At 40.7% G+C, this 26,511-nt stretch overlaps 1 protein-coding gene across 3 annotated transcripts in view; it reads left to right on the top strand.

The window, feature by feature from the left end:
- DNM3 (dynamin 3) overlaps nt 1-26,511 on the top strand; it is a gene marked incomplete at both ends in the record, with an annotated part of 193,276 nt that overhangs the window by 159,973 nt on the left and 6,792 nt on the right. For all 3 annotated transcript variants that reach the window (XM_082484692.1, XM_082484690.1, XM_082484691.1), the window contains 3 exons: nt 7,973-8,137; nt 12,532-12,758; nt 13,405-13,641. In XM_082484692.1, the coding sequence (XP_082340818.1) occupies nt 7,973-8,137; nt 12,532-12,758; nt 13,405-13,641 (629 nt within the window). The remainder of the gene's footprint in view (nt 1-7,972; nt 8,138-12,531; nt 12,759-13,404; nt 13,642-26,511) is intronic.

The following is a 26,511-nucleotide window of genomic DNA, read 5'->3' on the forward strand; positions in this document are numbered from 1 at the left end:
GACTATACAACTGGCAATAAGATTAAGTGAGGAATTTTGGAACATGCTGACATTTCTTATTTGCATCATTTACTATGGAGATCATTTGTCGGTACTGCACGGAGTTTGTGGTGAACCGGGGCTTAGTCTGGCCCAGCAGAGACGGATCTGGTACTTCTCATGGCTCGAGAGATGTGGGGGTGAAAACAGTTTAATGTCCTCTTTTGCGTCTCGGAGAGGAAACATCAAGTTTGTCTAGGTGCTTATCAGAAGAGAATTTCAGAATATTTTCCTAGACATCATTAATTATGGGAAAGAGTGCAGTTATAGGTGACACATTGCATTAGGTCAACTAAAAATAAAAGACAAGGCTTTAATTTATAGAGCCTCTGCATTGGACGCTGTACAGAGCTCCCCCACTATAAGGCCTCCTCCAAGTCCGTCCCTTCCAGCATGCACACAGATATGCATACTGCCCTGCTCCTCCTGAATTCAAATTTCTTTAAACCAGGCTGGTAAATACTGAAAAGTTACCACCTCAGCTGGAAGAAATGAAGGGGGACCATTGAACAGGAGTTCAGTACAGAATCTAGGAAAAACAGAATTGTGATTTTTATTCTTTATTCTGGGTGCCTACCTCTAAAACTATCACATTTTGTGAAAAACATGCAAATCTTCTATATTATGCACATAGGCACATGAAGTCATAAGCTATGCTTTAAACATGTAATCTTGGGCGATGTATTTTCCAAGATTTGCCTTCACCAAGCCACTGTCCATGCACTGAGCACTTACTTGCCCCATTTTATTCTCATAAAATAAGACAATTCATTGTCCCTAAAGGAATCCTTCAGCTGAGTCTTGTACACTCTTGCTGGAATAAGGAAGATTTTGTTTGTGACCCTCTCTTGCATGGTTACTGCTAAGTAAAAGTCCTCAATAGTGATCAGTTCTGCCAACATTTTTTTCTATGAATGGTTTTGTTAAGAAGGCGAATAAGAAAGATGAAAAGGAAGGTGTTATTTCAGTCTTTGACTCTTAATACTTCTCTGATCAGCATTATGGGTGTCTAATTTTCCTGCTTTCTATTTTCATTGTCTTTGGTAGAAGCTCCAAGACTTCTATTTGCTTTCCTTCTTAGGGGAACTGCATACCATAGCCAGTAGCTTTAATCCTTTAATCCTCAGATGTCCGGTTGATGCCTCCACCCATTGATTACCTCCTTTCACAGCAAATGATCCTGTTCCCTTCACAGTTAATGTCCACTGCTGGATCAGGCTGTTGTCTCTGGGAATGTGTTTCATGCATTTGGTAACAAACGCACAATAAATTTCAGTCTGAACATCTTCTGGGCTAATAATCACACTTTGAGTCTTCATCATCATGACTTGAATTCCAGGGTAACTCACCACTATTTGAGTCTTCCCAATATCCATTGACCTCTTCTACACTGAAATAATGGCAAATACCACGCTAATAGTATCTCACACCCTAGATTTTTTTTCTAATGCACCCCTATAAATATGGGGCACTTCATGTGTTGTTATGACAAGGAAATTCTTTGACTGAAAAGTTTGCAAATTCCAAAGTAGTATTTGTTTTATAAACAAAGGTGCTGTTTTCCTTATGCCAGCCTCTTTCTGCTTTTGCTTGTCCAGCAGTCTGTTCTGAAAGGCATGAAGCAGCTGTTGGCCCTGAATCAAAACTTGCAGTGCAGGGAGGGTTATGTAAAAGTCCTTTGTGTGAGAGATGTACATGGCAGCAAATGGTGAAATTGGAGTAAAAATTCTTGGAGGGGAGATGGCTATTCACAGCAATGTTTTATTTTTTGATTTTTGCATAGAATGAAAAGTAGAACGTATTGTAATTATTTTTTTTTTTGTATTTTCAGAAACACCTTTTCTTGCTGCAATATTGTAAGCTCGTAATTTCATGCTGCTTTGCACCCAGTATCACCCACTGGGTGGAAGGGCTGCAAGAGGTTGTCTAGTTCCTTCCCCTGCCTCAAGGCAGGATCTCTGTACCTAGGCCATTTCTGAGAGACGTTGATCTAATCTTTGGAGAAGATTCTGCAAGTCTCCTAGTCCATCTATTTCTGTGCTTCACTGTTCTTACCATATAACACTTTTCAAATATTCTTTTGCCATATTTTCCTATCTGCAAAGACACTTACCTCTCCCCTTCCACAGGTGGTTTCTTTTGAACTCAACAGTCCCAACTGATCTTAGCTTTTCCTTTCAGGTAATACTTTATAGAGCCCTGAACATCATCTTCAATGATTTCCTCAGAACAATCTCAAAATGTGCCACAAATTTCTGGTGGTGCGATAACCAGAATTGGATGCGCAGTTCTTGTACTGATTTCATAATATTTCATAGCAAGACATCGTTGACTGATACTCTGTTTATATTGCACTGTAGACACAGTTCCTTTTCTGCTGAGCTGTACCTTAAGTGGCCATCCTCATCCTGTATGTTTATAACTGATTTATTCCTGCCCAAATCAGATATTTTCTATTCATAATGAATTTCATCTAGATTTTTAAAATATTTATCCGGATCATTGTGAACTCTGGTCATATCATCTAATGCATTCACATCCTTTTCCAGTTTCTTCTCATCTGTAAATGTAATAAGCACAGGCTATAATCCACAACCCTGAGCATTAAGGCATTAATAAGCACATTACAAATAGAGCCCATTTGAAAGTCCCCTTGATAAAGTTTTCCAGTTTGACAGTGAGCCATCAACAGATTTTTATGGAAACAAGCATCCAACCGGTGACTGCAGGGAGAGCACACTTCCGTTAATGAAAATGTCACATGAGATTGTGTCAAAAAGCTTTACTTAAGTCTTAAATATGTGGCATCTAATGTTAATACTTTACCCATAAGATCTGAATCCCTGCTCTACAAGGAGGTTGGATTGATTTGACATGATTAGTTGTCAACCTGTTAAGAGATATAAGACAAAAGTAACTCCAAATGTGTCGGAATTCTGGTTCACATCATTTCTTTCTGTCTCGTAGTTCCAAATCAGCTTCTTGATTGAAGAAGGCAGGGAGACATCCCAACGTAGGTTTTGAATGTTTGGGATCATTAAAGCTATGAAAATATCTGGGGAGCAATATGTGGATTCAGCAGAAGGTTTTAGCTAATGGTCTGTACTGTACAATGTCTGTAACCACAAAGAAGAATCTAAGTAGGCAATTGCTTAAACTAATCCAGAGAGAAATACTTTTGAATCAAATTGAGCTAGGCTATATCTTTCTTCTGCGTAGGTATGAAGTGAGGGAGATCGTGCATGCAAGAGAAAGCTGGATCATAACCTCTGCTTAGAGCAATTCAAGGCTGCTAATGAAAGCATAGTAGCTGAAAGGAGCAGCCTGTGGGTGGCTCAGTAAAGGTGACAGCAGTACAAAGTCAGGACATGCTGAAAGCATGGAAGAGAGTGGCAAAGTCACCCTCTGTGAGGGAAAAGGACAGCTTCCAAGCTACCCGGGAAGTGTTCTTTTTCTGCTGCTTGCTTTGTTGTAAATACACAAAAGTAATGTATTGTCATTTACTTGTGGTTCCTTCCAGTAAGAAAACCTCACTGTGTGAAGCCATCATGTGGTTTCAGCAGTCCTCTGGCAAAAGGCACGCTATGTACAGCTGAGAGTATATTAGCTAAATTATATATGCAGCATCAAACTGCAATGAAGAGAGAATATCAAGAATCCGTTGTAAAGACTAAGGAAAAGGCAAGGGGGTTTAGGACAACTGCAATGTGCTGAGCGTTGGTGCATTAAAGAAACACCTTACTTGGATGGAAATATATAAAATAGATTATACGTTCAGCAGCTGTGATTTAAAACATAAATACAACCTAAGGAGAATGATTAATTTTCAGATTGTGGATGTTGTTATGAACTTGCATCTGTACATGAAAGATATGAAGGCAGCTTTTAAATGATTGGCTTCTCACTGCAGCCGTGGACTTACTTCTTAGCATACAGAGCATTGCTTTGCTGCTGCTTTGACTTTTACCCTTTAGTCAGTCACCTTCCAGTCTGCTTCCTCTCAGTCATTTTTAATAGAATGCCTTTTTGATTACAGAAAATTGGTTGATATACTGCTCTAATGAAAACGCTAGACAAATGCTCCTTCTTGAAACTGACATCAGGAATGTTATACAAGACATTCTTAAATATGCTGGCAGCTGCCCTGAATGTAATGAAATCATGGAAATTAGAAGTCTTGCGCTCTGTGTGGCCAGCTCAAGACTGTTTTCAATATGTTACCCAGTTTTGCTGTGAATTTTCTTGGGGCATTCTTCAACATGCTAATTCTCGCAATCAGGAAAATTATCCTGATATTCTGAGGTACTATTCCTTTTTTTGGATTGCGCATAATTCCTCGTGCCTACATCCCTCTGTACCACATTAAATCATTTTTGAAGCAGAGAGTTTACAGTCTTCAGAAGACTGATAACTTTTCTGGTAGAAATGCATGCGTAGGGTGAAATCCTATTCCCACTGCAGCCAGCAGTAAAATTCCCACAAACTGAAGTGTTTAGTCTTTTCTTGTGTGATACTTTAGTTAATCCTTAATATATTCTTAGGACAAAAGGTATCTAAATGCAGGAAAGGTAGAAGAGTAGCAGTGATGCATACTTTGTGTTTCACTAGCACCTTTCCATGCAAGGATCACAAAGCAGCTTCTGAAAGACAGGTGAGATCCACTACAGAGTGCAAGGAATGGATATTCATTTCATTCTTCTAAAGTGCAGAGAAATTAGAAGGGAAGGACCTTAACTCTGTGGCTATGTGTGTATAAATGGAAGCACCGTCCTGGCTTCCATGTTACCTTCCCTTCATCCATGAGTTTTTCACCTATCGCTTTTCTGTAGCTTTGGTGTATTTTCATCAGATATTCTGAATCTGAGTTTTCCAAGATGAATCTAATTTTCTTTACCTGTTTTTTAGCACTTCAGATTCTTCCATAGTTTCTTTGTTGGACTCTTACAAAAGTTCCTAAAGTAATTGCAGTTGTGTTGGTTTGAAGTAATAATATTCCATTCCTGTCAACAATTAATAGCAGTATTAAGCAAGAGTCAACTGAATGAAAACTTAACCCAGATTTATATGCTGTCACTTAACACTTGCTATTGGAACTAGCAAATTCTAGCTCGAGGATGAGGAGCACTGAAAGGGGACCATGGCTGCCTTGGCTGCTGAGAAAGGAGGCACAAGAAACCTGCTTCTTTGTTCTCCTTTTCTGTTCAACGTGAATGTTCTGTTCAAGAGCGGCCAGAGAGATGTGAGGGTTTTCTTACGTATTCTGGTTTGAGTTTATTCATTACAACAGACTTGCAAAAGCCTTTCTAGAATGCAGAGTGGCAGGGACTTAGGCTGTGGCGTGGCTTGCACTGAACCTAGTGTCAGCTTGATGCTCAGTGAGAAAACTAGCCATTTTGAAAGAATGACATGGAGATGAAATTAGGGCGTCTACATCACTTCTGTCTTGTTGTGATGCCTAGCTTTACCAGGCAACCTTACTCTCAGATGCTGCTGTTGGCACCATGCAGAAACAGCTTACAAAAGAAAGCCTGATAATGCTTGGAGGTGTACTGCAGAGCACAGAAATCTGTTAGAAGCAGATTTCCATGTGCATGATGCGATCCAAACAAGATGGTTTCTGGCATGAAAAGCCTTCAGTTGAGACATCAAATCATTAAGAATACTATGGCCAGAAGCTTTCATAATAAATTACTGTAAACTCATGAAAGATTGATCTTTTTTGATTTAAGAGAAAATAAATCAACAGGATGAAGTCAGCCCTATTACAGTTTCAAACAAGAGACGGACTCCTGAGGTATTATCCACTTTCTGTAAATAGCACCTATGAGCCTGTATATAAAAGGTTAAATGTTTGCAGACTATTACCCTTTGCCTTAAAGATCAGAGACAAATTACTATTTTTACTTTACATTCTCTTGATGAGGATAATGATAAACATCTGTCACTTTGCTGCTTAGCCAGCTAAGAATCTTATTTTGATCTGTAATTTAAACAGTGAAGAAAAAAGAAAAGAAAGGAGAAAAGAAAGGAAAAGAAAAGAAAAGAAATACGCAGACAAACTGCACGTTATATAGTCAGTGAAGAAGAAAAGAAGGAGAATGGAAGTCAAATGCAGGGGAACTGCGAAGGGAGCATTTTTGGTCTGCAGTTACTTGACTAAAATCTGTGAATATCTGATAGATGTATGATTTTCTATTTATTTTGTATTTCATAGGGAAAATTACAGTTAGTTTCTTTTCAGACATGGAGGCTAATGAAAATACTCAGTCTGCACGCTGTGACTTTTTGGCATATGCAGTTTATTAATAAAATGATTAAGGTTTATAGGGCAGTGTGTCTACTGGTGTTACAGAATTGAAAACACTGTTTTCATCGTGAACTCTTTCAGTGTCCTCCACAGTCCCAAGATTTTTAGGCAGCACTGCTAATTATTTTTAAAGTCCATAGATTAGTTGGTTTTCCAGTAATTCACCTGTAATTAAAAACAATCTGAACTTTTGAAACTTCTTATACAAACATTTAGGTTTTTTTCTAAATGGTACATTGGATCTTATTTCTTAACAAAACTATAACTTAACAAATCACAAGTATTGCCCTTTCATTTAGACTGGACTGACCAAGCCATAGTTTACACGGAGGAAATATGAAATGGTCTTCCTGCCAATGCTGCATGAGCAGAAGCAAACCCTGCATTAGGAGATGAAACTAGTAATTCTTTTTTGGCCTAGCAAGAATGGATTTCATGCAGGGAGAAGCCTCTTTGGTGACATGTTTGCATAGCTAGCTCTAATGGTCTTTTGCTAATGTGTTAGCTGCTGATTTCAACTGCTCTGGGAATCTGTAAAGCACTAGTGATGTGCAAATTTTAGCTAAACACTATATTGTAAATGGAGTTTTGCTGGCAAGGGTCTTGCTGGTATGTAACTAGCTCTCATTATTGGGTTTTTCACTTTTTTCAAATACTTTCTGTTTCTTCGTGTTATGCTTCTAGGTATCAACAGAACAGATTTCAATTTTATAGTTCACACTAATATAGCTTTGGTGGTCGTTGAGAGGGAGAAGTATTATATGTCAGAGTTTGAGGAAAAAACATTGTTCTTTGTACTTTCCGGGTTGAAATTCCATTCTTCTGGCATCTTTGAGCCTCAGAAAGCAGTTTGATTTTCACCAAAAGGCTACTATTCTTTTTTTTTTTTAATTATTTTCCTATATTTATAAAGGCCAGACTGAAGCAAAGTACATACCTTTTAGCTCCCAGTTAAAGTTCCTGCTATTTTCTTTAATTAGGCCAGCTGTTTACATACAAAGAAGTTTTTTTCTGTCCAATGAAAAAGAGACCTCTAATATATAATCCAGCCTATGTTATGCTGAGCCTTGAACACTGGAACCAATGGTGCTTTTGCTTTTCTCCTTCATAAATCCTTTGTTTACATAGGTGCTATTCACATCTAACAAGTTTGAGGCTGAACTGTGGAATTTGTCAGTCTTAAATATAGCAAGAATGGTTTTTACCCATAGGAGGGTAAAATTCAAAATCCAGACTTACGGTGCCGCTTTCTTGCATGGTCAAGCTGACTGAATCTAAGTGGTAAAAGATTTGATAATAAGTATTGCAGTAAGTGATCATTTGCCAGCATGCATCTTTGTCTGAAAACTTTCTTTAATATAAAATTACGAATTTGTGTGGAAATATATAATGTACTTTGTGAAAAAGGTCTTGCATCTCATATTGCATTAACTCTTAAAGGTCTGAATTTAATGATGCTAAACACTAATGTTAAACAGGCCATTACTTCATATTTTAACCTCCAGACATTCTCTGTATGAGTTACGTTGCTGGATTACTACAGTTTAAGTCAATTTTTTTCCCCAATATATTTCCACTTTACTGCAGTCTGAAAGACTTGACTTTTCTTTTTTTTCTTCTTTGTAGACTGAAAATGATGAGAATGGCCAAGCAGACAATTTTTCAATGGACCCCCAGCTGGAGAGACAGGTGGAGACAATTCGAAATCTTGTGGACTCCTACATGTCTATTATCAACAAATGTATCCGAGATTTGATTCCAAAAACAATCATGCATCTTATGATCAATAATGTAAGTAGCAGCCAGGATTCTAAATTATTTTAACATGTCTGTCAAATCTCTTATGCTCAAACACACCTCTTGAATACAGCAGCAACAACAGCATTTACTAAAGAGATGAATACACTTCCATAAATATCATACTCTTAGACAAAATATTCCAGTCTTCCACAGTAGTATGAAGTTCTGCAGCCTTCTCAAAGGCTGGCAGTCTGCCTTGAGTGCTTACTCCAAAATGCTAAAGATTGAATTAATTTACATCTTAATCAGAGTATGAGTTATTATTTAAAGGTAAATCAAGGAATTTTTTTTTTCTTGTCTTGCTTTTGATATAACAGGAAAAGGGAGTTGGGAGCTTCATCTAGGCAGTCTGTGAGAGCAGCAGAGCAGAGTTGTGCTTCCTTGATTTTCAGTCTGTAGCCCTTTGTTACGGTTTCTTAAAGCAGTTCTTATTTTATTTGGGTTTCTTTATATTTTCAGGTTACTGTTTTCAAGGAGTAAATCTAGAAGCCTTGGACACTGTTGTTAGATAAGCAGATGTGGTTGTTTGATTTATTGTGTGTGTCTTTCTTAGATCTGAAGATTATTTGGTTAAAGAAATGGCTTTGAGATATCATTGTTTTTCCATTGCACTAGGATCTTAGCCTTCGCTTCCTGGCAGAGTTCTGAACAGACCTTGTTGAAAACTAAGCTTAATATTAGTGCCACTGCTGCCATATAAATTAATAATGGAGAGCACAGCTCCTGTTAGTTATGAGTAGCACCTTTTTTGTGAGGTCATCAATCCAATCAGTCTTTACAAAAACAATATGCTATACGGCAAATCTGGTTAAAAGGTAGCATTTACTTTTGACTCAGAGCTACCTCTAGCCTTCATCTGATGGATTTCATTAGCCCTGTGGAATTTGTGTTGCACTTCAGAGTTAGGTGGTTGGACAGGAATGGGATTTCCTGGTACACATAATATGAGCAGAATTTTTGCATGAGGGCAAGAGACATTCCATTAACTTATTTAGGTTTAGGGGGGAGTCAGGTTCCAAATAATGCTCTAGTCATGGGTGAGTTTTTACAAAAGAACATGGGAACAATGGAACTGCCCTTTTTTTTCCTGAAATTGGTCATGCTCTAGACTTTATAGGATGAGCGTGTTCTTGCTGCTCTTTCCAGATCACAGCCATCAACTTGCTGCTTTGACTTAGCACAACTTCAGTGCCTTTTGAAAGGGCTGGTTTTTAGCTCTCATTTAATAAACTGCAGAGTTCAGTGAGCAGTTCCTTTTGAAAGTTTACATTAAATTTTCTGCCACTCACCTCCTCATATGGAATAGTTTAAGGGTCTCTGAAGTGTGTGCTTTTACTTAGAAGTACAATACTATAAGAATTTGTACTTTCAATCTCATCAGCTGTTAGTTACATCGGTGAAGTCTGCCATGCTGGCTGACCATGGCACACAGAATCAGCATACCTAAAACATCATCTAGCTTTCTGTTGACCTTATAGTCCATAGCTGTGTTTGGGCTTGCTAGAATTCCTAGAATTTAAATTTGTGGCAAAGAATCAAAACACTTTAAAGGACTGGAAGAGCGAGACTAGAAGCATTAGTGCACTTGTTTCTGTGCAGCATAGGCAGTAAAATATCATATTAAAAACAATAGCTAAAATATAAATTTTAGAAAATCAGCACTATTAAAAAAGAAAGAAATGCTTCAATTAAGACTACTGAGCCACACTAAAAGGTTGTGCAAAGACCTGGAAACCAGTGGAGCTGTGATGGAAGGTGGGTCCTGTTAAGTTGTGTGTATGTTCCTTGGAGTCTTCAGAAGTCCAACCCATCCACCAGGAGTTAAGTAGTTTCTGCTGCCCCGTCATATTGCCTCCAAATCTCTGGAAACAAATCCATCGTGAGGAGTTTGTTTCCATGACAACTGTAACCTCCAGAGTCCTCCTCGAACTTCCTTTCCACTTTGTGGGCCTGTAAATGAGCACTTAGAATTCAAGGGAAGTATCAGATTCAAACTCAGTGTACAGAAAATAATTAGATGCTGTCCCTAAGCATATTTTGAGACCTAAGCCTAGATTGTTGTATTCCAAATGCATGCCTTATTCTTCTCTTAGAGTGGATGTTGATTACCTTAAAAGAAAATACCTTTACCTCACAGAACTGCATTGAGTTACCATTAACAATTCAAACACAAACAAACAAAACACACATTTCAGAGTTTGTATTGCACGGTGCCTAGGTATCACAGATTATACAAGAGGGGTGGTCTTACAGTAGACAGTGTATACTCCATAAGCAGTGCTGATATTAATCTCAGCTAAGTAGAAAAACTCCAGAGTACTTGTTACTACCAAGCTTAAGGTTAAGGAATGGATTGTGTTTGCATTTGAGGCAGTGATGTCTGTTGTAGTCTGCCCACTGATGAATGAAGTTGCCTTGCAAGCCCATCTTACCCCACTTCAGAGTGACAGGGCAAGTTCTGTGGCATTGGCTTTTCGGATGTGTGCCATAGTTCAGCTTTGACTGCAGGTCTGATGTCTGTGAAGGAAAATGTTTTAAACCATTCCTCTGACTTTCCCTGTTTTCTGGAAAGGAGCAAAGGCATGAATAAGTGTCACTGTCCTTTCCTTTTCCAAGCTGGAGAAAGTAGCTATTTTGGAAGATCTTCTGTCTAGTATAGTGCGTCCAATTGCAGAAAAAAGGTAGTTGATCCAAGAACTATCCTTAAAGCAGCAGTCTCCCTTCCAGAAGAGTTCAGGGAATTACTTGAGTCTCCTGCTAGTGGCAGACAGGGATCTCTCATGATAATTGTCACAGGCTGATTTTTTACAAACAGATATTTGTGGTTTAACAATGCTTTTACAATCAGCTCTGGCCTTAATCTAATTTTAGGACTACTTCTCTTTTTTTGAAGTGATGCCATTAAAATGCTCATTTCATCGAGTAGAATGTGATGCTGTTTAACTATGATATCTGTTTTTAATGTGGAGTTTTTGGCAATCATGAGAAAAGTAGTGTACTCTGGCTCTTGATCAGTACCATCTACTGGAAAACAGCATGAGACTCATGGAAAATTTTTGCAGGCTTTGCTAAGTATTTGTGCATCTCCTGTCATACGTGAATGGGAAATGACAACCAAGCACAGGCAATATGGTTTTGTTTCCCTGTAAGGTCTGTCCTGGCCTCCTTCTCATTGTTAGGTGACCATAAAGGGTCCCACACTCATGCAGTTTGACTGTTCTTACTGACCTTGTCTGAACACAAACATTGCCTTAGTCTAACTGTCAGGACTTAAATCAGTGTTGCTAAACTAGCGCAAATGGAGCAAATGGAGCTCGGGTTTATGTAATCAGAATCTTGGGAATGTATTATTGTCAGTATCTCCGGCTCAAAAAAGCTTTATAGCGCAAAAAGCCAGATGAGAAAGAGATCAGAACAGCAACGAAAGCCTCAAATGCAAGGATTTAGTAGGTCAGCAGTTGGTCTATTTACCACAGTCTTATTTAATCAGAGTACCTCTAGCTTTTTATCTCTCCTAATGTGGCCCAGGTTTCTATAACCAGGCCAGGCGTAGCAGGAAATCAATACAGTAAATTAGATTACTTGGAGACTTCTCCCTTCAGTTTGAATGTATGTGGATGGGATATTTAAAATCTGACAAAGTTGTTGGAGATGAAAAACACCTTCTACAGTAGGGTAAATTGTTGCTAAGAAAATAATTGACAAAGATGCTATAAAGCCTGAAAATTCCTATTCCTGGGGGAATGTAGTGTATCTAATGGTATTGCTAATAGCTGCCATTTACCTCTGAGCCATTTAGAATTGGACCAAAATGCCAGCTGATTCTTGGGAGCTGTTGGGAAGCCTGTTTGAAATGAACTGTAAACATAGGTGTCACCTTAGAGACACAGACCAGTGTTAACTCCAACCATGTCTGGTGTTTCAAAGACAGACACAAAAAACGGCCACAGTGCATTGTGGAGTGTCTGCACAAAACCATCTTATCCTCACACGTGAATCGTTGTCCCAGAATCTGGCTCCATAATTGCCTTAAGCCCATCTGCATGCAGGCCGCTGCTAAAAGGTCCAGTTCATCCTTTTCCAGCTGCTCTGCCCAGCTGCATGTGCCAGCCTTTCCTTGGGCCGCAGCTAGACCTCAGGCTGCTGCACTGTCAGCTCAATCCGAGTTCAGCATTTTTTAGTCCGTAACCTGACCAGTAGAATTGATGTAAGGTAGTAGGAGAAACAGATTAAATTGAGATATTATCTGTCTCCTGGTTCCATGGATCCCACACTGTATTTGTTCAGGATTGTATTTTCAGTAGGGTTTTTTTGTTTGTTTATTTGTTTGGTGGGTTGTTGTTTTTTGTTTTTGTTTTTGTTTTTTTTTTTGTCTGATGAAATAGGTAAAAGAATTTATCAACGCAGAGCTCCTGGCTCACTTGTATTCTTCTGAGGACCAAAATACTCTAATGGAGGAGTCAGCTGAACAGGCACAGAGGCGAGATGAAATGCTCCGCATGTACCAAGCACTAAAGGAAGCCCTAGCAATCATTGGTGATATTAGCACTAGCACTGTCTCAACCCCTGCACCCCCTCCTGTAGATGACTCTTGGCTTCAGCAGGCCCGCAGGTAAGGAGCCTCAAATCTGTGTTGCAATGAAATTTAGACAGGCAGACATTGTCAGCATCAGCAGCTCCCTGTCTGTCTGTCTTTTTGGGCAGATACTCCTCCAGGAGATGAATAACATTTGTGAGGGAAGTCATAATATTTTCCCACATATACCTATTCTATGAATATGTATGTAAACACCAGACAAGATACTTGCCTTGGAGAAGACCATCCAGTGGATTTATAGCTTGTCTGATACTTCATATAGCAGCCACTTCTGCCACCCCAATTGTGTATCCACAAGGCCTCTTCTTGCAAGCTGTTATAATAATAATACAGCATCTCAGGCTCCATGTCCTAGAAAAGCCGCTTAACAGAATATTATTACAACTCTAATATTAAAATCCATTACATTTACCTCTTTGCTCATATGTTTATTTCTGACTATCATAAGGCATGCTGTCTGTGGGAGAGGTAACTGTGATACTTGTGTGCTGCTGACACTGACAGCTAAGGAAAATGCCAAGAAAAAACAATTTTCAGTCATAAAAAAGGCTTTACTTTCTGATTAAAAATAATGAAATGAAATACAATAAAGTAAACCCCCAAACCCACCTTACTGAATTTCTTAATCTCTTCTTAATCTTAATCTCTGATGTTTCTCTAGATCACCTCCTCCAAGTCCCTCAACTCAGAGGAGGCCTACATTAAACAATCCCCCAACCAGACCTTTATCTGGCCGAGGACCTGCTCCTGCAATCCCATCTCCAGGCCCTCAGTCAGGGGCTCCACCAGTCCCGTTCCGGCCAGGACCACTGCCTCCATTTCCAAGTGGTGGTGAAGCCCTTGGAGGACCTCCTCAAGTTCCCTCTAGGCCGACCCGAGCTCCTCCCAGTGTCCCAAGGTAAGGTGTCTAATCTTCCTGTGTGGTGGGCATGGTTCTCTCTCTAGCATAACAGACAGATTCTGCACTGTGTCGGAAGGTCAAGCACTGTTGTTGAGAAAGTCTTGTAACAAAGCAAAATTGGACATTCCCTGCAGAGTCAAAGGCATTTTGAGGAACTAATTTTTAGGACATATATGACTTTTTGAAAAGATTGACAGTTTTTTTCATGAAAAAAGAAATATTCCAGTCAAGTCAGTTTGAAGACACTTGATTATCTTACATTAAGAACCCTTGTTCTGGTTGTGTGGTACCCACGTAGGGATTCACAGAGAGAGAGGTCATCTACCCCTCCACCAGGAGATGGACAAGGGTACAACTCACTTCTGCCATTGAGTCCTCTGAGTGGCTCTTGTGGGAGAGAACAAGAACGATCTGTGTAGAACCAGTGGAACAAACTGATAGGAATCTGATTCTTATTCCACAAGGCAAGTAATTTACAGCCAGTTGAAAACAGTCCATAGTTGTCTAACAGTGTAGATCATATGGTACAAAACAATTAGTTAAGGAACAGGATTTTTATCACCAGCTCATTTCCTTTCCTTCCCAGGACTTTGCATTTATCAGTACTTTTTAAAGTAGCTTTGCATATTTTATAATTTTGTGTGGCATTAACGGCTTTTTTATATAAGTTATATGAATAAAATGTCCTTAATATTTACTTTCACAATAACATAATACACATAACCACTCAAATATGTATACACACACATAAATATGAAAGCCTCTGATTCTGAGGGCTTCGTTAATTTCCTAAATTATGAGAGGCATGGGCAGATTAGGCAATGTTGGAACAAAGGGGTTTCTCCATTTCTAATAAATTAACTGTTACATTAAAATTAGTCACAGTTTGAAAAAAAAAAAAAAAAGCCAGTTAAATAGAAACAAAAAGAAAATGTGCACATATTCAATTTTAGAAATGGTAATTGAGAAGAGAAGCTTTGGAGAATAACTTTCTTTTAAATAGGTGAGATCTGTTGTAGTTGTCAGTAACTTAAACTTAAGGCTAATTATTTCTAATATAAATACTGTTTATAATATGAAGAATAAATAAATGAGGTATATCAGAGGAATTAGGTATTTTTATATATTTGCTGTGGAAAGGGCATTGTTGCATCAGTGCCCAACCATGAAATGCATTTTTTCATCTTAATGGATAGCCCATAGCTTGCAGTAGGACTGCTGGGGAGAAACCTAGAATTGCCTTCCTGGGTACTAAACTTCACGCTGAAAGGGAAGAAGTCCAAGCAGCATCCCCTTGCTGGGAGAGCCTGGGACTGAGCTGAAGGGCACTGGCCCCAGTGTTTCCCCTGTGCCATCAGAGGATAAATCACGTACTAGATACGAAAATGAGGTCCAGTGTTTTGTCAGTTGTACTACTGGAGAGAACCATAGCTCCCTGGCGTCTCTCACCTTGCCTTGCAAATCAGCATGTCTCCTTTGTCCTGCCTGGCTGTGATTTTGCATGAACACTGCTTTCTTGAGGTGGCTTGCCAAGAGCATGTCTGATGATAATCTTTTTGATGCTAAAGTGATAGGTGGGATGGAGACCAGAAAGGAGTTTTCTAGTGCACAAAAGACACTTGGGTAAGCAGCCCGTGAACAACTCAATTCTTGACTGCCCCTGGTGGCATGCAGAACTGGCTGATAAAGGAGGACAGTGTTTTTAAAATGCTGTAGCTGGATATATAATTGAATGTACGACTGCCTGACATTTTTGTGGAAAAAATATCTGCAATACACATCTTCTGGACTGGATCCTAGATGTCTTTTTTAGAGCCATGAAAGCCTCAGGCATAAAAAAAGTCTCAGCTGCTTAAGAATGAAGGAAGCGTTTACCATTTTGCTGAAACTTCAGGTTTCTCCTGCTGACTAAACTCCAAGAGAGGAAATCCCAGGGAAGGGGCTGCAGGGGAAATCACCTGAGGGGGACAGTGTGGCCGGCTCCTGCGCCTATTAAATGTTTCTTTTGAGCCCTGGAATTTCTGCTACGCTTGGTCTGGTTTTAATAACAGCCTTCGCAGGATCATAGGAAATTGACTCAGAAAATGGGTCTGAGATATTAAAAGGGAAAAAAAAAAAGTTTTGAGGAAGAGTTCTTGTGGAAACTTGAGCTTTCCCTGTGACTTATTTTTGAACTGGTGCTCTGTGGTCTTACTGCTCCACCACCATTTTCTGCAATGATTACTTGAAGTGTCAGGATCTTTCATACCTAGGGAAATAGTTTAGCTTCCTGAGAAGAAAGTTGTATTTTTAAAGTTCATCTAGGTTTCCAAAGGAGCTTTTTGTTGTAGCCCCCGTCAGTGTCACGTGGAGCTGAAAATCCTGACGCGCTGAAGATATAAGCTTTCTATTTTCTCCTGTTCTGCTTTAAGATAAAAAGACCATTTTCAGGGTAAGTCTTGGACTGTCCTTTTCTAACGAGTGGCTGAGCACACATTTGGTTTGGAGAATTGGGCACCTTACAGTGAGATACAGCCCCTGCCTTTAAAAAAATACTTTTTTTTCCTCAGCTTTATTAGCATTTAATCAAAGGAATTGTACAGAAGTGGTGGGCTCTCAGCATTTTTTCACTGTTCCTCACAGTATAGGGAAAGGAAAAGGGTTAGGGGAGCAGGAAATAATTTTCTCCCTTGCTTTGCTCTGATTCTAAAGCTGTTTTGGGTTATGTGCTCTGAATATTTCTGTAAGGAAACAGAAACTATTTGCATGATACATGCCTCTCTTAATTAATCCCACTTGAGGTGGGTGGATCTCTCCCAGCACAGCCTGTGAGTAAAGGCCCCTGGCTTTAAGGGCTTGATGCCAAAGCATATATGATTTGTGAAATATTCCCCACTGCCAGAATTTAGATTATTCCCGCTCTCTCTTAAAAGGCTGCAGTAGTATTTTGAAAGAAAATGCAGCTGTGTGCTCGCTTTGGTAAGATGGCTTTAAGCAGGCTCTAGAGCCACTTTAGCTTACCATGATGTGTGTCTGCCTGCCTGTTCAGAAAGCCTGATCTTGACCAATTTTAGTTCTACTGTGGATGCTTTGATTTATGGCTTTGAAATGTCCTGAATGGGACTCTCAGCTTTGCCACAAGGAAAACAATTGAATTGGAAATGTTTTTCTCCTGGCGGCAGAGCCCATGGTGTTAGTGGGGGTGGGAGGGTGCTCCCCTTCTCTTTCTGTGTCCCGCTCTGCAGTGCTACTGTGGATTCATGAAGGCTTTACCGACAAAGCACTGGAGATTGTTATTCACTTTGCCATTAAAACATACATGACCCTACGTGATGTGGAACCCTGGGACATGGTTAAACACAGACCTGGTTAAACAGAGGTCTTGAAGGGCTGGACCTTGAAGTGGCTGAGACCACTCAAGCAGGCAGGAACATAAATGCTCTTGAGCACCCTCAGGCATGCTGGTCCTCAGTCCCTGGGGGCTGAGGGTGGTCTTTACATGTGAGGCAAGCAGCAGGGAGAGAATTCGTGTTGCGCTGTTCATGAACAACCCCATACTCTCCCTACAATTTACTTCAACCCACAGCCAGCCAGCATGGAAGGGGTGATGGCTGCTATGCAGCTATGTTTTATTATGCTCTGAGGCTAATTACGTGACCTGTTGTGTTTGTAACTACGTTACATCTTACAACTACATTGTAAGCCATCATTGTGTATTTCTGCCAACCCAGCACAAACTTACACTTGATGGTATTAAGTTGACAGTCAGGAATTTCCAGACAAAGTCAGAAGCGCTGCAGAAAGCATCACTGCTTGACTTTTCCTGGTCCACAGGCTCTGTACTCAGCTGTTTAGTTGCCAATTATCAACCATTACGTAAGTTTTCTGTGATGGCTTTTTATGGATTAGAGTTCTTTGTAAAGATTTAACGTAATGTCTAACCCTGTGCATTGAATAATATGGGAATCCCTTGCAAAAAATTGCATGTGATCATTTGATTAAAATCTGTCATAGTGCATAGGCATATATGGCCAGAAGGGTTACCCTGCCTTAGCCTGGGAATCTTCTCTCTACTGAAAATTTGACCTTGCAGCTTTAGAAGCTTACTACTCATTTGTTTTAATGGAATATAAATAATAATCAAATAGCCATTGCATCAAACTTATGCAGGATGAATAAGTGCCTACCTTAAAGCTTTTGCATGCTGAGTTGGATGATCTCAATCCTAACTCCCAAATAGAAGACCACAGCTCCGTCCAGCAGAAGCATCCATTTGTCCTCTTTGAATGGATCTTCACTGAGGGTTATATTCAAAAAGTATAATTAGCAATTAGGAGTGTTTCCTGCAAGCAAAGAAACAAGTGTTATATGGAGGGATTTCAAAAGCCTGCTCAATTCCAGGGGAAAAAGAAAGCCAAAGAATAACATTTAATTATGCATTTCGTGTCTGTGATCAAAAGAATATACAGCTACACATGTGATGCAAAGCCAGAGCCCACCACAGGTAGGGTTACTGCTTTTCTGTTCTCTGCCTGTTTCCGACTCTGCCTGTTCAAGGACCACAAAATCACAAGACTTTCAGTTACTCTTTCTGTGATTTCTGCCCTGGGGGAAGACACCCCTATATAATTTGTTACCAGTCTAATTTACATTTCTTGTTAGAATGCATACCCAGTAATATATTCCTTTTGTTGCTGGCTGCTTCAAGTAGGAGAGCCTATTTATTTTCCCTTATCTCTTTGAAAGGAGCTCTGCTTTTTCCCGTCCTCCAGTGGCTCCTTTATCACTATTTTGTTATCCCTTTTTTCTGCCCTTCCCTCGCTGTCCCTTTCTTGACCATCCTGTTTGCTCCCTCTTTCACCTTCTTCCTTCATTTGTTTTCCTGCCCAGTGCATTTGTCTCCCTTCCCCATGTATTCCCTCCTTTCCTTCTCACCATCTTGTCTTGGTTTCTTTCCAACTTATCCCATCCATCGCACCTTTGTAAATATGTCTCCTGCTCCTTGCATTACTGTCTTCTTTTAAAGTTTTTCAGACAGTTTTCAAACCATAAAATGCAATATTTGGCAATCTTTCTTAACAGCAGGCTGGTGTCAGTGGCTTTGACAACCATTAGAAACACTAGCTACGCTACTTAGAGTAGCCACGCTGCCATGTGCAAAACCAATTGAGGAATGCTGGTCATCTTACCTGAGGTCATCTTGCAGCTTCAGTCCTAACAGAAGCAATGAAAGAAGGAGCATTCTGAATGAGGATAAATATTGGAGGGATTGGCCAGAAAGCAGGCCACAACAGGTTTTAAAAACATGTAACATATGACAATACAGCAACTCCTGTGGTTTCATTATAATTCTGCAATACTGATCTTACAAGAAATTTGGAACGGCATTTGCACAGAACTGATTCTTCACCTGCCTGAACTGTAATGCCATGAGAGATACACAAGGGTCTCCACTTCTGCTCCAGGAGCTTCACTGACTGCTGCCCCTAAAAGGATGACTCTCTTCTAGACTAGCGATAGGATTTTGTTCACTGGCTGCCTTCATATACCTCTCCTCCAGATGACTGTCCTGAAGATCAAGTAAGACAAAGTTCATGGGATGTCAGACATTGCAGCCTAGGTACCTACATCTGCTGCCACTGACTCTAATTCCCATCAGCATCTTCTTTCATCAGCCAGAGGCAGGCTGTCCACTTCCTATCTTCAGCGGTCTAGGAATTTTCTGATGGGTGATACACTATGACAGTTGAACAAACATATCTGAAGAGTCACTTGTTTTATGTGAGGTTTAGGTTTGATCTTATTTATTGTATCTCAGATAGTTTTGATTGTCTTTAGTATTGTTCCTGAGCTACTTGCTCCTGCCTTATTCAAAAAAAGTTGTTTTTAAATGAGGTGAACCAGGAGAGATACGTTTTATTGGGACTGTTGCAAGTTACTTTCAAAGTTCAATGAAGTGGATCAGTCTGGGAAATGGCTCTTCACTCTTTTAGTGTAGACCAGTCCCACGTGATGGGGAAGGGTAAGCAAAAATGATGCAAGAGAGAGGAAGACAGAAGAAGAAGGAACCTGAAAAGAGTTGAAAGAAGTGATTGTGGGATAAAGATGATGTTGTGAGTGCAATCCTCAAACACAGTCAAAGCCTGCTTTGGGAGTGTCAGAGTGTCAGCTGGTGAACTGAATAAGTAATTTATTCTGTTAGGTATTTTCAGCAAAAGCTTTTTTTTCCTTTTTTTTTTTTTTTTTTTTTTTTTGCTTCTTTAGCCTTTTCTATCTCAAGATACTGTTAGTAGAAGGAAGTGGTTTTTATTTTTAGCGTCTCTCAACTTGAAAAAGGAAAGTAGAGTCAAACAATAGCAAATGTTGTTTGCCAGAAGTACAAGAACCTGAAGATGTGTTTTGTCCCCAGTAATTATTTAATCTCATAACAGAGTAGTTTAATAACAGGGCGTTAAGCAGGAAATTTCTGGCCTTGTCTGAAAGAGTGGGCGGAATAGCAGTGCATTTCTAGCCTTCCTTATGCTAGAAAACATATGACAGTAAATAGAGAGAAAGCAGTGATGATTTGAGCTTCCTGAACCTGTGGGCATCTTGAAAGGCTCTCCTTGAAACTCTCCTGTCCCCTGCAAGCTGTATTGGATTGTTAGTGAATGAGAGCACTCAATGGCTACATTAACAACAGTGACACTGATAATCACGTTAGTTGTAATCATGGACAAGAAGAGGTGCAACTCCAGCTGGAGCTGACAACCAGAATGTTTGCTACCTTTCTTGCACCAAGGTAAGTAAAGAGGAGAGAGACAAAAAGGCAGAGGAAGGTCAGAGGTGAGTAGGAAGGAAGAACAGAGGGGGCAGAAGTAGATGTGGTCTTCAAAGACAGGGTACATGATTCGCATTGATGCTGAACAGTACAGTTAAACACAGGCCAGTACACAAAACTGGAGCTATTATGCAAGGATTACACGTTCCCCCTGCTGATTTTGGGGCCCTTCTGTTGTCGTCTTCTGTGGACGGAGGAAGGTAAAGCAGCATTCTGAATGTATCACTCAGCACTCCTAACTCTCTTCTTCCACGGGCAGTTTTGATCCTCTTGACCATCCTGACCTAGGGTTTCTGAAAGGTTGGGACAGTCCTTCACTAATGTGTTGCACGCTTGCTTACTTGACATGTTCCTTGCTGAAGGAAAAACAAGAACACACAGTTTGTTAAGAATAATAGTCTTTCTTGGTTGTTCCGTTGAATTAATTTTTTTGTTTATTCAAGCTGAGTTTTCCACATGACACATTAATTCCTTAAAATGACAAATTTGAAAATGCAACACCCACATAAACATACAAACATATTTGCGTGTGTGTGATAGATGTTAATTTATGATGGTCATATAGAAAACGGAGCTTGAGTTGCAAGTAATAAATTAATCTAGTGGAGCGTCATATTTTGGATCTCTGCCTCTGAAAGGAGTATCTGTATTAAGTTAAATCACACACAGTGGAACCTCAGTGACCCTAATGCTTTAGAACAGTGTTAGCATTTGAATTAATGGAGATGTATATAGCTGCGGTTTGGTGGTGGCTAGTGGAAGGACACATTCTTCCCATTCACTCTTGCTTTTTTGTTTCTTTCACATAAAAGAAATAGGCATCAGATAAAACAGCATAATCTAACTTGCTTACACTTAACACAAAAATTCTTCCACTGATGAGTATTGTGCAGCTGGGTCATTTGAAATAGTGAGGTTCAGCTGTATGCATAGCTGTGAAAGTATCTGGCAGTACAGTTGCAGCACGCCCTCTATGCATTTGTGGAGCCTGATACACACGTGTTCAGCTGCAGAGCTACTTCAGAACTGGCATGTATCCTCTGACACTGTGCTGTGTGCCTCAGTGCTTCTATTCCTGACTGGTCCGCTGATAGTAATCCTGTGGGCAAGCTTACTAGAGACATTTTGTTTGACAAAATGACATTGTTCAGTACAGAAACAAATCTGAGAAATTTTCACTCTCTTGGACCATTGCGTTGGAGTAAGGGACCATATCAGACAGAAATTCCCCAACTACTTTTTCCTTTCATCACTGAGTGTGGTTTCTTGTTTCTCCTATTAATCATCATCTCCTCCTGATTCTTGTCCATGATTCCTGCTTTACTCCTCTTAAAGTCATCATCCTTTTTTCTTATGACCTGTGTCACTAGTATCAAGTGCCTTCCTCCACTTGCTTTTCTCACGTCCACTCAGGATCCTTTCTCCTGAGTTGATGTTTGGGAGACTCCGCAGTAGCTGTGCTGCATCAGTTGTAGGCCAGAAAGAGTTTTAAGTATGCATAGACTGTAGACTAACTAATGAGGCCTACAAACCATGTCTTCCCTCTATTCTTCAATCATGATGGTTATGGTAGTTTAATTTCTGGTTTGGATTTTCTGACAAATCCAGAAGCTGATAGAGATTGAGCAGTACCATATAAAAGTTAAATAGGTTGATATAAGAGCCCAGAAGAATAGAGGCTAAGCTGCGTGGGTTTCACAGGATCTTACTGAAACAGCGAAAACTGCATAAAAAGAAAATTAGTCAAGGCATTTATAACTATTTCAAGAACAAGCTACCTAGTGTCTCTAAATTATCACCCAAATGAGAAGCTGTATTTATTCCTCACCTGAAGTCACTCTTTTATCCCCTTGTTGTATGCCTCACATCCAGATTTGTATTGTCACCTAAAATAAAATTTGCCTGCAGTCAGACTTAAAGCTGCATAGAGATTTTTTTTTAAATATTTTCTTATTAAATTCTGCAAAGACGATGTCGCATATGGGGTACTCTGAGAGGGCTGCATTATAGGGAAACCAAGATCATGGAAAAGGGAGAGAAAAATGGACTTTTGTTTACACTTTCAGATCTATAGGATGTATCATAAAATATAGTTATGTGCCTCCCTTCCGCAAGTGTTCTCTGGTGGTCACAAGCAAACAAGAATGTAAAATGTAAGTGGAAATGAAAGCCTTTTATTTAGAAGTACATTTGCTGCGCTCCGAGAAGAGAAGCCATCTTCTTTGAGCGGGGCCCCCCATGGTAATTACAGCCATGCTTTACTGAAAGCATATTTTGTAGACTCTGTGTGGGGAGCGATAGCACTTCTCAAAAGGCAAATGCTTGAAAAGCTCTCATATGTTTCTGATCAAATTTTAAGTCTAGACTTGCTTTATTTAGTTTCTTTTGCTCTGCATTTGCCTAGCTAAAGCTTTCAGGAGTTCTTTTAAAACGGGAAAAAATGTTGTGTGCTGCTTAGGTTAAAAATAAATGTAAAACTTTTCCTTTTTTAAAAAATTTTTGCATGGGGGTAAGAGTTATCCTCCATTCAAAACCCCACTGAGCTCTTCAAAGAAGGAGTCTCTGCAGCAACATCAGGGAGTTATTAAATACATACTTAGTCCACAATTTTCATTGGTAAATTCTTTATGTCTGCTTAATGTGTGCTAGTTAGAAGAACTGATTCTTTCTGCAGACTCGTTTACTCAACCCTGGGGACCTATGATCCCCTGCCCCTTTAGCACTAACTTTTACAAACACTGTTTCCCTTTTTTTTTAAAAAAAAAAACAAAAAAACAAACAAAACCAAAACAAAAACAAAACAAAAAAAACCCAACAAAACTAAACCCAAACCAAACCCAACATAACAGACTGAGCAGCCCATTAAAGGGGCCAGGCAGTGGGACTCAGCACCAAAACTCAAAAAACCCAGCTGAAATGTCGGAGACAATAACCAAATAGGAATTACCGCTGCAGTGACATTTTTATAAGAAGGAGCTTTCTATGAATCGGGAGCTGCCTTTTGGGGCCTGGGAACAGCTCAGCACCGCAAACGCACCCTGGGGCAGTCAGAGTCGGTCTGATAACGCAGAGAAAACATGGTTCATGCTGTCTCTACCACTATCATCTTCTGGCCTCAGACTAAACATTTAATCGGGCTTAGTCACATATTTACTCACTGACATGGCAGCTAGTGTGGAGCAGGGATCTGGGGGAGGTTGTTTTTCTCTGGTTTTCCCCTGCTCCTGTCCACAGCCAGGCTGGAGCTCCCCCTGCTGCTCTCCTCTCCAGGTTACTGCCGGTTTTCTCTACTTTACTCCACAAATGGAGGGGTCTAGCAGCGCTCATTTGTGTAACCTTTGCTCAGAAAGCCATGGTGCCAAAATCACGCTACGCTTTCCCTCAGACCTGCGTTTTTCGAAGGTGACCAGAGCAGAGAGAAAGGTGGGACTACATTTGCAAGGAGCTGCATGGTGCTGGTTGCCATCCTGGTTATCTCAAGGTGGTGGTTTGGGTGCCCAGGCTCCTGCATCCCTCCATTCCAGGGAGCGCTTGCACTCCCAACCACCGCTCCGGGCGTAAAGGAGCGGGAGAGGCAAGCAATGGGGATGAGATTGCTTTTAGGGGTATCCTACTCCCAGTGTAAAAATGGTCACATAATGACTTGTCACCTTGGCAGGGAAATCTAGTGACAGGCAACTTCTGGGCTTGTCCTTTCCCTCACTTTGACTTGAGCTTTGGCTCATGCCAGTTGTGACTGCAGGCCAGTGGCTACCGCAGCCAAGGTCTCTTCCCTGAGCTGACCCCCATGCTGTGCTCTGTGCATGGCCCGTTTTGCTGCGTTACTGGCACTGGGAACCAGAGACTTCCCAGGAGGCCGTCGGCAGCGGGACTAGAGGTTAGTGGTGCTTTTGCAGGTCTTTTCCCAAGCGTGGTCTTTTCCCAAGCGTTGTCTTTTCCCAAACATCTGCAATTCCTCTGGAAGGCTCCTCTGATTTCCAGAGTGCAGCTCCCACACCCCTAGTCATGGTGTGTGGGGATAAGGAGCTGGAAGGAAGCCCTGCACAACTGCATGGGAGCCAGGCAGCACCTTCACGGGGGCGCAGAGGTATGGGGCTGGAGCTAAGGTGAGGTCTGGCTGTTCCTCATGTAAGTTCCTGCCTGTACCTGTTGGGAAGATGCACCCGAGTGTATGTATGCTGAGCATCCCAGATACATGCGTGCGCCTCCACCGGGAGGTATTCATAGTGGGAATTGGTGGGGGAGAGTTTGTGCTGAGGGGTCCCCTTGCTGAGCGGACAAGCCTGTGGGGCAGCGCCGCAGGGAGAGCTATGCTGGCGCGTCTCTGCCTGCTGTGTGGGGCGAGGGGAGAGGCACTGCGTCCCAGGCCCTTGCAGCGGCTCCTCCTTGGAGAGGTGCCCCTTGAGGGTATCAGCTTCTCCTTGAAGTGGCATTCTGAAGTGGAAAGGAGAGCCCGCTGGGGGATTTTTTTCTGTTCAGGTCTGGATTGAGCGTGAATGAAAATTCCAAATAATGGTCAGGGTGCAATAACAGCTCTGGTTCAAGGAGGAAATGGGGCTCAGACCTGATTTTGGTTCAGGTTTGGTTTGACTGATTATATCCAGGAAATCCTCCCACTGTGCTCTCCGGTTTCTGAATCCTGCTGGGCTAAATAGCAATTTGACTAAATTACATTATTTGAAGCCAGTGTGCTGCATTCAACCTGGTATTAAAATGCATGCTTGGCCTTCTATCTTTTAAATTTGATATGAAGACAGCTGTATGCATTTTCCCTTGTTTGTAAATTGTATACACATGATATGATGTTTTCAGTAAGCGCTAAACAATGCAATGTGAGGCATTTCAACAAAGGAATAATTTAATGCAACCCAGCAGAAATGCAGAGCCTTAGAAGTGGTTCTTTATGAAACTACAAATTTTGGAAATGGGTCCAGAAGACCTACACTGGAGCAGCCCAAGAAACAATAGTTAACACAGTAACATTTTTTCTGTAAGAAAAATACACCATGAAGAAATTATATTTTGCCTATTTTTTTAGCTTGTTGATTTACTTGAATGCTTCGGTTGGCATATTTTGTATTCGTTGTGTGTTAGGGATTAAAATTCTCCTTTCTTCACCAAAAGAGAATATTGTCGTACAAGATGCACTTTGAGCCAAGCAAGACTTTTTTTGTCAAGTGTAAATTTGTCTCTCATATTATGTTCCAGTTCAAAGAAGATTAACACATTGTTACATTCTTTTCATCTTCTATTTAGCTTTAACAGAATGAGACATGTTTCCTTTGTAATCTGCAGAGACGGGAACTGTTCCTACTTTCAGAGGTGGAGGACAGCATTAGAGAGGGCTGTACAATTTGTCTTGGCCATGAATGAAGTCTGCTGAAGCTGGATGGGAACTGAAGAGTCCTCAGCTCCCCACCTTCTTCAGACCCTGGGGTTCATGCCTCTCTTAGGGCAGCTATACGCTCTCATGGTGATCTGGGCTGGGTTAAGGAAGAGAGAGAGCGAGCTGGTACTTCCCGTTAATGAAAATGGGGAGCAAAAACACTGTGTAAAAGATGGATTTGAATAACTGCAGCAGCAAAACTCTGCTGGAGGGTGCTGGGTAGCTTAGCTAAGGGAGCAGTCTGGCTGTGAGGAACAGTCTCTTGGGTATATTTATACAGCGCAAAGCAGTGCCAGGCAGAACGCTGGAGGCCAAACAGGTACTGTCATCTCAGATTCTGCCCAAGCTTTGCTCAGTGGTGGGGTGTTTTAGCCCAAGTAGAATACATTAACAAATTACCCTTTGTTACTAAGCTGATAGAGTTATCTCCACACAGCACTGATATGAACTGTGCACCCTAAATACACACAAAAATGTAAAAGGCAATTACTTAACCACCAGAGAGAATCCGTCTACAGCTCCAGCAGAGTTGGTGTATCATCCTTGGATGAAGTGAGGGAGGGGAAGGTCTCAGCCTGGACTACCTCTGCTCAGCCTGGACTACCTCTGCTCAGCCTGGACTACCTCTGCTCAGCCTGGACTGCAGGTGGAACATGCTCAGGGATGGTACTGCTGCCATCTG

Source organism: Vanellus vanellus (assembly GCF_965231255.1).
Source record: "Vanellus vanellus genome assembly, chromosome: 5".
In the NCBI taxonomy this organism is placed as follows: domain Eukaryota; kingdom Metazoa; phylum Chordata; class Aves; order Charadriiformes; family Charadriidae; genus Vanellus; species Vanellus vanellus.